Source organism: Pygoscelis adeliae, unplaced genomic scaffold (genome assembly GCF_000699105.1).
Source record: "Pygoscelis adeliae isolate BGI_AS28 unplaced genomic scaffold, ASM69910v1 Scaffold215, whole genome shotgun sequence".
Lineage (NCBI taxonomy): Eukaryota > Metazoa > Chordata > Aves > Sphenisciformes > Spheniscidae > Pygoscelis > Pygoscelis adeliae.
In genome coordinates, this window is record NW_008824770.1 from 716,091 (window position 1) to 728,264 (window position 12,174).

Sequence of the window (12,174 nt, forward strand, 5' to 3'; positions counted from 1 at the left end):
CCCTGCTCTGCCATGGGGTCCCCTATGGACTGCAGGTGGATATCTGCTCCACCATGGATCTCCATGGGCTGCAGGGGGACAGCCTGCCTCACCATGGTCTTCACCACGGGCTGCAGGGCAATCTCTGCTCTGGCGCCTGGAGCACCTCCTTCCCCTCCTTCTTCGCTGACCTTGGTGTCTGCAGAGTTGTTCCTCTCACATATTCTCACTCCTCTCTTCCGGCTGCTGTTTCACAGCAGTTTTTCGCCCTGCTTCTGAAATACGTTATCACAGAAGCACTACCACTGTCACTGATGGGCTCAGCTTTGGTCAGCAGTGGGTCCATCTTGGAGCCGGCTGGCATTGGCTCTGTTGGACATGGGGAAGCTTCTAGCAGCTTCTCACAGAAGCTACCCCTGTAGCGGCCCGCTACCAAAACCTTGCTACGCAAACCAGACTGAACACAGCTCAGAGCAACATGCTCTAGGTGACTCTGCTTTGAGCAAGGGGTTGTACAGATGATCTTCAGAGGTGCTTCCCGCCCCAACTATTCTGTGATTCTGATTCTGGATGTTGAAAACATGGCAGGACTGGATTGCTGCAAAAGGAAAAACTTTGCAGTTTTCACTCTACCAAATGCAGTAAGATATTCCCTAATGTGCAATGTTTGAAGCATTATATTTTCAAAGCTAGGATACATTAAGCAATTACCAAACAGTTAATTCACTTCCCTTCTCCCCTAGCATGGTGTAGGTCAGTAAGTACGCTAGTAACTATGTAGGCAGAGCAATTTAAGCACTGAAAATCATTACTTTGGCATAACCTTTTGGAATAAAGAACAGCCTTTAGGAAAGGAATTTAATTAAACTTTAACATATGCAGAGCCCCAAAGCTTTTTACAGAAAAAAAAATGGATAAAATAGCCTAAGATATGTTTTCTGTTTGTGACCAGGATATGAATTATTTTTCAACCTTATTGATGAACTTTGTATATTTGTAATGAATACTGAATAAGAAATAACTTTTTTCTTACGAATCTTAACGTGACTTCTTTGAGTTGAGGTCTACAGAGCCAAAAAACAATTTGGTTATATAGTTTTGGCTTCACACTGTAGATATGTATTTACATGTTGTAGACTGAGATAGTCTGGTATTCAAGCCTAACCTGCAACTCGTTGTCTATGGTTTGATCCAAGGAAGCATTTATTCATGGCTGGATTTTTTGTCTCTTTCTCATTTCTGGAATGACCCTATCAATTTTGCCTTTTAAAATAGCCACTGCAACAATAATTTCCCTAGTCCTAAACTTCCTAATTGCCCGAACATCTCTTTCGAAGCTAAGACTAGGCTCTTAAGTAACACTGATGCATCTGAGATGTTTACTCTTAATTTTGAAAATCTTGGCCAGCAGTATAAAGCAAAAGGCCTTGAGGAGAAAAGCAAACTTGAAATTATAGTCCAAAATCTTGCATTAACATGAGGAGATCAGTCTTCTTGTATTGCTTAAGGGAAACTCATAAACATGCTTTTCCCCTACAAAAAGGTGTTCACCACATATTACCGCTAGCATGCCGGTGTTTTGGGCTACTTTCCTTTAATAGCCTTGCAATGGCTTTAGGTTCCAGGAGGCCGAGATGACCTCTCGGCTTCATTACTGCAACGTCCACATGGGATTAAAGAAGTTTGCTAACATTAGAGGAGAGCCTATGTCCGTCCTTTGTACGTAACCATACATACCCATGGCCTGACATAGACTAGCAGACTATTTAAAGGCTATTTTTGTGATTCCCAAAGATCCATTGCTTAAAAAAGTGTAGTTGCTGTTGCATTGTGACACCTAGGACTATTCATCTCTGACAAGGCTGTAAAAAGGACCAGAGTGTTTTTTATGGGGAAACCGAGATCCAGGAACAGCCAAATGTAGGGTTTCAGAACATAGGCTGAGATCATTTGGAAGTTCACATAAAGCCCAATAAATTATCTGATTTTCAGCTGAGTTTAGGCTCCAGCTCCACAGCTCTTACCACATTCTCTGGTACTTGAGTTTTTCCAAATTAATCATTTCATGTTCCAAGTATCCATTTAAAGCACAAGGAAAATAGCTAGAGGAAAAATTATAAGGTGTTTTTTTGTGTCATTGAAATCTCTCTCTTGTAGGTGTCACTAGCAGCTCATCCCAAAAGTTCCATCTGAAAACAGACAGCACTGACTCTCACCATGTTCTCTTGACAAGCCTTCCTGTGTTTTTTTTCAAAGGGGGGACATGTTGTGATGGACTTTAGCTTTTGCTTACAGTCAGACCTGTAGACTTGTAGCCTGAGGATTAGGACATTTAGGGGAAAAATTGATTTGCTTGAGCTCTTATGCATCTCACATGGGATTTTATTTATCTCATGAGGAATAGAAATTAGTGTATTGCTACCAAAATATCATACCTTCTGCATGAACAAGCTATGCATTTTTCAGCCCTGGTATGTATTCCTTCCTCTTACCTGTTAAGCCTCATACCCTGCTCAGCTTTTCGGCCCTGCTGTCCTGCCTGCCTTGCTGGCGTGTACTTGATTAGAAATTGCCTGGGTACCTCAGAGCTAGGCAGCCAGTGAAACAGGCTGCGTGTCAGGGGCAAAGAAACGTCACCACACATAAGAATTGCCAAGAAGATCCTAGGAGATTCTTTAGCTTTCCTCAGCCCTTAGACCCTTTGCTGTCTATGACTGTATTTTACAATGGAGCTGATATTAACATTCTTATGGAGCTGTATTGCACACAATAATTCATACCGTATTTCATATACCAAGTTGCTGTTAATTCTAACTAATGCAAAATATTCTTTTTTTTATATACGGCCAGTAGTTCCACTTGCAGTAGAGTGAATGAAGACTAATTCTCAGTTGTCCTATTAGTTTCTGATTTCTGAAAGTTAATTTTAATAATGCATGGCCAAGATGCAAACACACACAAAAAAATTCAATAGCAATGTGTGCTTATTTTGAAGGAAAAGTAAACAGTGAGCTATGCTCAGACTTGATTGTCTGCCTTTGGTATTTCAAATATATAACCCATTCTTATTATTTTAGATCCTTTTTACAGAGTGTTTATTTTAAAATAGATCTCAGATTGAATAAAAAGATGTGTTTTGTTCTATTTAGGACCGGATTAATATGTTAACTATAGATTAATGTTTCAGAAAAGTGGATTGTTCTTCTTTTCACCACTTCATGCTCTCTCAGTAACTCCTCACCATCCATCCCGATTAGTCAGTCTGTTGTCAGTTTTTAGCTGACCACAGATCATACAATTAAACAACGTAAAAAAAAAAATTAGCAAATTTTCCTAAATAAATTGTTTGTTCCCAGAAAAACTGGCTAAATTAGTACCTGCCTATAATGTCGAGTGTGAAGCCTTGCGCTAATGACAAAGGGGCAATACTGTTGGATTCAACTGATAGTAAAAAGCCACATGTCTCTTCGTTAACTTGCCACCTGAGAAGACTCACAGAAAGGAGACTGTGTGCTTGCTGTGAGCACAAAGGAAAAAAAAAAGGTAGTTTTGTTACTATCCTTTGGCATGTGATGACCGGAACAAAACAATATAGCTGTAACCCTGTGTATGGGGGAAGAGATGGGAAGGTTGTAAGAGGAAAAGAGCTCTTGTCCTTGTTACTTAACACAGAGCTTGCAATGTGGTGGAGAGGATCGATCACATTTTTGATAACTGTGTTTATTGTATTTTCCCGAGCATAGCCCACAGATTATTTGGAAGAACAATTTTTGATTTGGCAGTAGTTTGGATTGTTTATATATAGACAAATACATATGCCTGCATATGCATATGCAGGTAAGGCAAGAGGAGGTGTACTTCAGCACATCCCCTCTTCTTCCAGCAGTCATCAGATACAGCTCCCCAGTAATCAGCAGTCCCTGTTCCCTCTCCCTTCAGCCTCTGATCCCTTGCCCGCTCCACTAACACTTCTCAGCTTGATTTTGTGGGGGTTCTTAAAAGTTCAGGTTATCTGAGGCTCTCTTCTTGAGGAATGGGTGCAACTTATGTCTGTACTGTGTTCTTATGATGATACAGATTAAAATATTTGACTAGACTCAAGAATCAATCCCTGTGGAAAATCTTGCGACCTTCACCTCTGGAACAGAAAACGTAACATAATGCATCCTCGCTACCAACCCAAAACAGCCTTTTCCTAGTGGCAGTGTGAAAATAAGCTTCTTTGGTTCTGCTTTGCTTTCCGGCAAACCGTGGAGATCCTTGTCAGGGGAGCTTTCTCTAGCGAAAACGCAAATGCAGTGTTCAGCAAGAGGTGTAAGGAACACAATGACCCAGATTCATTGCAAGTGTAATTGCTGCAGATTTTGTGGTTAGCAGTGGAAAAAAAAGAAGAAAAGGTTTTTTTAAAAAAGTATTTTAAAGAGTTTTGCAAGTGCTCCTTCGGCATACTGGGCAGTGAGCTTAGCACAGAAGTCAGAATCAGGAATCTGGATTTCTGGAGGCAAAATGTTGATGCACGATAATGCGGGAACTTGTCATCCAGAATGGGTTAATGTGGTAACAAAACAGCAGTGTTTCTCCTAAGTTCAAAATGGACCTTCTTAGCAAATCAGCTGCATAATGCAAAAATACAAGCAGAAACCAGACACAGAGGTGAATTGCCTGAGGGTCTCACATATTTCAAAGCAGAGAAATGTAATGATATCTTAAAGAGGTATAGACAAGCCAAGGAATACCTGTGGCATCTGATTACAATAATAGAAATTCTGCTGAAAGGCTTAGGAAGATTAACAATATTAACCTTGCTGTCGTATTTATCCCATCTTCTTTGATAAGCAAAGCCTCAGTAATCCAATGACAGTGGCTCTAAGATTTTTGGTTGTTGTCATTATTCTCACTTGAAAATAAGTATTATATATTATTTAGGTTAATGTCTTCACTACACATGGTGACATACTTTTATCTTAGAAAAAATCGAAATTTGAAACATGAAAGAAGAAGAAACAGGGCAAGAGTGTATTAATTACAGAGCTTTAAAAGTTCTGGGCCATGGTCAGACTATCACTGCAGAAATAACTGTGACATCCAAAAGCTTACTGCTTCTCAAGCCAAGGCTGTTTGCTTACATAGATCAGCAGATAGAAAGGATTGGCGTAGATCCTGTTTACAATAAGGGCAAAGTGTGCAAGGAAAAGAAGTCTTACCATTGTTTTCTAAAAGGAGGTCAGCAAACCATGAAGATACCCAAGCAGATTTGGGACATGTAATAACATCTCTGCTCGGTTAACAGAAAAGAAAAACCAAACAAAGGTGAGCTGATGGAAAGTAGTCCGCCTGGCCTGTGACACATAGGATTTTCTGTAGGTTGAGTCTGTGTTTGGGTCACAGATTATGAACCAAGAGCATAAACAGCAACAGCAGCACATCAGACTGGGGGGTAACAGCGCTTGCTTGCATAGATGTGCCTGTAGGCAAGACAACACAGATGCTCGAGATTGCCTGGCACATGGGATTCAGCAGCAGTGCGAATCTCCTTGTTCGTTTATTATCAGTGATTCACCCTGTTTTAATATAGACAAATATTCCCCTGGCTTTTTTGGGGCAAAATGCTAACCTAGCTGAAATCTAATTTTGTTGGAAAAGGATTTGGGTGAACTTGCTCTAAATAAACTTACCCCATTTACCAACTGTAGAGTCTGCAGCTTTGGTCCCAGAGGGGACCAGCTGATAGTGGTATTTGAGAGCACTCTGTTTTCAGGTCACTTAATGAGCAACACCATTGTTCTCCTGGCATCCTATAGAGAGTGACTCACATGACAGCGTGTACCGCTACAGTGGTCCAGGACCAAGTCCCAGTCTGCAGTTATCCCCGTGTCAAATCTGAGTGGCTCCATCCAGCTACTTTGGACTTAGACGGTAAAAAAGAGATCAAAAAGCAGCTGCTTAATTTCTACATTTCCTGACTTTTCAGTACATTTAAAAATTGTAACCTTCCTATTACTATGAAGTATGTTTTTATACTTAATATTCAGCTATAAATGCTGAAGGATGCCAGACCACAAATCTGGACCCAGCATTAGTCTGCCAAAAGGCATAGTGGAACAACATGTTTATGCAAATGGTGCAGTAACTGATAAATCCATGTCGCTTAAAAACATCCAGAATTATTACACATGGCATCTTCGAATGTGTCCTGTGCTAAATGCTGTCGAGATACTGACTGATTCATTGAGCCATGTATGTGAATTACATGTACCAGGCCCGAGTCTCAAGCTTTTTCTTTAGACATCTGTTTGTGAGAGTAGGCACAAAGCACTGCTGGCCTTGTTTGGGTCTAGAATAGCTGCGCCTCCCTCATGCCTGACATGAAAGGCACAAGGCATTAGAGAATCAGGCACAGGTAGCGTCAAAAGGCAGCGACATATTATAGCAGGTAGCCTTTAACAGCATTTCTGAGACAAGTCCTAGGACCACTGCAACAGGATCGCTGGGAATTGGATAAATGTGTAGCCAGGTTTCAGGCTCTGAGCAGCTTTGCTATTGCATGGTTTCCACCCGCATTTGTCCTTGAGTTTGGTGGAGAAAAATGCTCAGGTTTTCCAATTTAGCACTTTTCACCAAAAAAATAGAAAGCTCTCGATGAGTAAGTCTGCCAAAAACCTGTCATATGCTTTTGTCCAGTAGAACATTTCAAGGTTTTTTTCTTACTCTTTTTTTTTTTCTTCTGCCCATTTAGAATGACTGCATCCTTATACACGTGCTGTAGCGCAAACCCATCTGACTGCATCGTCCTATTTATTTAATAGGAAGGGAAATAGTTCTTTTGCACTGGTGGTCATTTCAGGACCATCTAGGACATTAGCACAACAAACTGGGTAAATAAATATTGTGAGAGTATTGTGTTTCTTTGTACATTCCTTCAATTTCTTGCTTCAATATAGCTGTCTTAACACGTGCAGCATTCGCTTCTCAGACCATTATTAGGCTTGATTTTAAAACTGCAGCAAGAGAACTGTGTGGAAAAGTACTGCCACATGGATCACAGTGTGTTTGCCTGTTCCACCTTGAAAATATGTTCCGTTTTTTCTGCCTATTAGCAGAATGCAACAAAACAAGAATGAGAAAGTTACTAATTGCTTTGAATGCTACATCAATAATGTACAGATAGATGCCATACTGTGGCATAAACCATCTTGAGTGGAATTGCATCACGTCAGAAAAAAACCACAATTTGCAATCCCACTTCTAGACTAGAGCAGACTCTACTAGAGCAGAGCAAGAAAGTGTAGAACCCTATAAAAAGATTGCTAAATGGAAACAGCAACCTTTGCCATCTGAGGCTTGGTGATCACTGCATGAGCTGCTAACAGGGTGGGTTAAACAGCTTGCCAGTACTGAGTGATTCCAATGCTGCGTGTTTCCGTGGTTGTCAGTTAAAGCACCGCCTGCAATAACGTGATGTTTTGTTAGCAAAATGCTTTAAATGCTACCCTAAAGGGAGGGCAATTTTAGCAAGGCTTTTCTTTTTCAATATATCATCTGCCAAGCCCAGTCATTTTTATAAGGTGCAGGACAGTAGCCAAGAAAACTAAAAAAAAAAAAAAGTGTGTGTGTGTATATATATGTATGTACATATAAATTGTAGAGGGAAGGATGCTTAAGAAGTGTATTCATCAAATATGGCAAGCAAAGTGAATGTGGTGAAAAGTTCGCGATTTTACTGCATGCTGAAGATATTAGTTGGTATTTAAACAGGACAAAACTGTAATGTCATCACTGCCTTAGAAAAAGGTGCTGACAGCCTGCATAAGCAAACGTTTATCTCTCCCATCAGATCTCAAGCCAATGAGTTCATAGGGGACTGCTGCAGGAGTTCGGCTGGGACTCCGGGAAGGCGCTGGTGTGCTGCCTGCTTGTGAAACATAACCCCCAGCACGCAGAAGGAATACGTCTTAATCTTTTCTTAAACGGCGTATTTCCTTCCGAATCAAATGCCCTGTCAGATAAGTCGGTTGTCAGAAGGAGGGGCCTGAGGAGGGGGTCTCTGCCAGACTCCCTGTGCCTGCTGGCTGACCTCAGCTTGACGTGATTCTGACCTTTTGGATACAATCTTTCAGATGTGAGCCTTTGGGTAGCTCCCTACTCCAATAACGCTGGACCTAGAAAATAACTGTGAAGTGAGAACATGTTTACGGTCTGATCCCGCGCCTTTGGAGTCAATGGCAAAGCTCCCCTTGACTTTCTTTTGTGTAGGCCTGAAGCTGTAATGCTATTCTGTTTAGCCACATCGTCTCAAGGCACCCATAAGACGTTGTGGCCCAGATGGGCCTCCCCGGGGTCCTCCCCCATACCCTGCCCAGAGGCCAGGAGCCCCATTTCAGCTTCAGTCCCTGCCTGAGCTGTGCTGGAAGAGAGCTGGTCTCCAGCTCTGTCACAGCTGTGGGTCCTCTTGTTCTGGACCTGACCCGTATGTTGCCTTCCTACTTTGACTTTGGCCCTGCGTCATCACCATGACCTTGCCCAGTGATCTGGGCCCTTGGTTGAACCCGGCTGCCCCCTGGCCTGGCTGGGATGGTGGGACAAGCCCTGCCTGGAGAAGACCTGCCCTGCCCCCCCCGAGGACCTCACCACTCAGCCCCCAGCAGTCCCTGTCCTGCTGCGCCCCGGCACTGGAGCTCCTCTGTGTAAAGCAAACCGAAAGCCTAGAGCCCTAAAAGACACAGCTTACTTCTCCTTTACCACTTCCTTCCTCATTATCAACCCCTGGTGTTGGTGAGGGAATGGCCACCATCCATGTGAGGAATGACAGAGGGACAGACGCTGTGATAGTCCCCCTTTCCTCATTAAACTCGCCTGCTTTTATTCCGATTGCTTCCAGTGGGGTTATCCATCCACGATGCAACACACTGTCAATTTACAAATTAGTGTTATCAGATATTTATAGGGAAAGTGTTGATTTTATTGCTGCATCGTAATCGCCATTACATATAATTTCTACTGTTCCAAATGAAATGTGGTTTTCAACACGGTACCAGAAATTGCATGGCATTCCCAGGTGTGCATGCTTATGTACTCCTCAGGGCATGTGTGTGCTGGCTTACCTAGGGAAAGTCTCCTTATGTCCTACGTAAAAAGCAGTGTCGCAGACTTCTTAAAGAGTTTATCGCTCTGAATAAAAGGTAAAAAAACTCTTCTCATTTCAGAATATATAGTTTTTCTGCCATTAGCAACATTTTAGTGCTCTTTCTAGATCTTCTGCAAGGTATTTTGATTCAAAAGTTATATTTTCTTATTTTGCAAACTTTCCTGCAAGCCATTTACAGATCCAATAGATAAAATCACTTTCCATCAGCGATACTGAAAACGAAGGGGAGTTTTTCTCTTGCTGAAATGCAGCAGGGTGTAGCTCATCCAAACCCCTCTGATTCCCCTATTAATCTCAGCAACCTATTTCTATCCCAACAGGTGTAGTTCGCCAGGTGAGGCCCATTGTTGGACCTTTCCATGCCATCCTGAAACTGGAGATGAACTACGTCATGGGTGGAGTGGTATCTCATCGTAACATTGTCAATGTTCACATCTTTGTCTCCGAGTACTGGTTCTGAGAGAGCGTGTAAAACCCCAGACAAGCAAGTCACTCCAACCTGAAGCATTACCACAAACTATTATGTCATATACTTGTTTGTAAAACCCAATAGTGGTTTTTTGTTTTATTTTTAAATATTTGGTTTATAGTTTAAGACAAATAACAAGCTATTACGTTGATTAGACATAGGGTGGAGCAAATTAAGTGAGCCTGATGTAGTAGTTGTCTGTATAAATAAGTAGTGTGTAAAAGTGCTCAGCTGCCTAGTGAAATTTAAAACTTTTCTAAATGTTTAGGCAGATCTTAACTATTGCTCCTTGGCCAGATAACCAGAGCGACTGAGGATGTGGAACAAAATAGATGTCAGAGTTCATTGGGATGAATATATGGTATCTTTGGATGGAAGAAGTTTGGTAAGGATTAGTAATTTCACCACAACATTAACTACCTTGGAAGGAGTCAGATTGCCAGAAAGTGCCAAATACTCGCTTTTGGGCCCCAGTAGGGTAACTCTGAATAGGCACCCAGAATTGCTAATCATTTCTGAAAAGTTTAGCCTAGATGTTTTAAAAGCGCCATTCAGCTACGGCTACAAGAGGAAGTGCAAAAGGAATTAGAAATAGTAAGAGACTAACAAGCTATTGCACATATTAAAAAAATAGTCCTTTTTTGTACTTATTATTTGATTGTAAGATTATGTTTGATTCTAATTAAAAAATACCTCTCATTGAAATTAACTTCTTACAAGGATAAGGCATATTGCTTAAATTCCAATCTCATCTGTACTCAGCAATACATGGGAAACTCGGACCTGTATCTCCTGTCTATTATAGAGTAAAGCTCCGTACCTTTTTAAAATCGGTAATAAAATCAGCATGTTAAACTGTACACTTCCTATGCACCAAACCAAGGCATATGTAATAATATAATGAAACTCTCACAAATAAATGAATGTTTAATGTATTTTCTGGGCATCAAAGTAACGTATCTTTTTTGTTACAGAACAGAAAACAAATAGCTTCATGTTTCAGTTTGTTATGTTTGTTAAGATATGAGGAAATAAAGAAAGTCAGATGGGAAGTACTCAAACGTATGCTATGGTTTCTGCTTACCAGAAAAATCGTATAATATACAAAAATAATCTCCTGTAAGCAAATTAATTATATGTATATATTACACATTCCCCACTCGAAACAGTCCGCTATTTCATCAGTCATCATTGGCGCTAGGCATTTGTCTCCTCCTTTTGTACAAAAGCCCCTGAAGCTTAAGGGAATCTTTGCATTGACCCGAATGATCTTTGAATAAGACCGATAAAGACCCTCCTCTCTGATCCATTGCAAATAAAAGACCGTAACAACTTTACTGTGTTCATACAGATGTCTTCATTACATTCTCTGTGGCAGGGAGGCTTCTCTGCCTGCAGCATTCTCACTCCTTAAATGAGGATTTTATGATAACATATTCTCATAAATAGAATTTGACTAAAGGATACCCTCTTGACAGTATTTGTTCCCCCCACACTTACAGAGCATCCCAACCCCGTACACAGCCTGGTTTTCAGGATGCCATCAGCTTAAAACATGTGCAGTGTTGTTAGTGGCCACCTCTACAGTCCTTATGATTTCAATAAATAGTTAACGTATTTGCGTAGAAAAATGCTATGAAACAGATATATTTATAGCAGGTGACCTTCATCTTTCAACTAACTAATGGAGATTTTAGAAAACTCCAAAGTACAAGAGATACTGTTGACTTCAGGGATTACTAGCCTACGTAATTCCAATTTAGATTGGAAAGTAAAACAGTTTATTATGCTAACAGAGTCCAAGAAAAGGAGGATGGAAGACTCTCCTTAAATCATCAAGTTCTTTTTCTTGCCAGTGTAGGAAAAGTGAGTAGCTGTAGTACCAAAAATACAAAAACTGTTTCCATCTGATTTTCTAGACTGTAATTTTTGATCCTTTATTTCCTCTGTAAGTGGTATTTAGTTGCAGCAGAAAGAACTTTGGGACAGCAGAAATCTAATTTTAGGATCAAACTGATGAACAAACTAATTTACAAACTTCTTTCTGTAAAGGAGAAACCACACACCACCACACACACACACACCCCCCCACACACCCACCCTTCTTCTGTCTGCATTTTTGAGTAAAAATGGGATAGAAGAAGGATTACCACTACTTCCTGGAAAACTGTTTTCCTACATTGTTCCAAATAATCTTTGAAAATTGCAAGCAGCTTTTTAAATAGTCCTGATGTCATATGACAACATTGATCCAGTAGATGATTTTATGTTTTGTGTATAATAAAATTAAAGAGTGCTTAGTGCCATGGTCACCATGACGTGTCTTAACTTTTAGTAGATCAACATAGAAAAACTAGATAATTCAGTAATGATAGGGAAGATTAAATATTTCTCTCATCCAAACCTGTGACAATAAAGTTTCATTTGTTGCAAATGGGACAAAGTAAAACTATTTGTAATTTTTATTGGCAAATCGTTAGAGCCGTTCAAGTGGGAGAACTGCTTATGAAATTGTCACTGAGATCCACTCACTTTGAGGGCTTTTCTTTTGCTGTGCTGTCTTTGGATTGATTAGATCTAA

General features: G+C 40.6%; 1 protein-coding gene across 1 annotated transcript in view; it reads left to right on the forward strand.

Annotated features, from left to right (window-relative positions):
• Positions 1-10,537, forward strand: part of FBLN1 (fibulin 1) — a 67,945-nt gene extending 57,408 nt beyond the window's left edge. The window contains exon 16 of the mRNA XM_009323641.1: positions 9,445-10,537. Coding sequence (XP_009321916.1) covers positions 9,445-9,584 — 140 coding nt within the window. The 3' untranslated portion in view covers positions 9,585-10,537. The remainder of the gene's footprint in view (positions 1-9,444) is intronic.
• Positions 10,538-12,174: the final 1,637 nt, after the last annotated feature.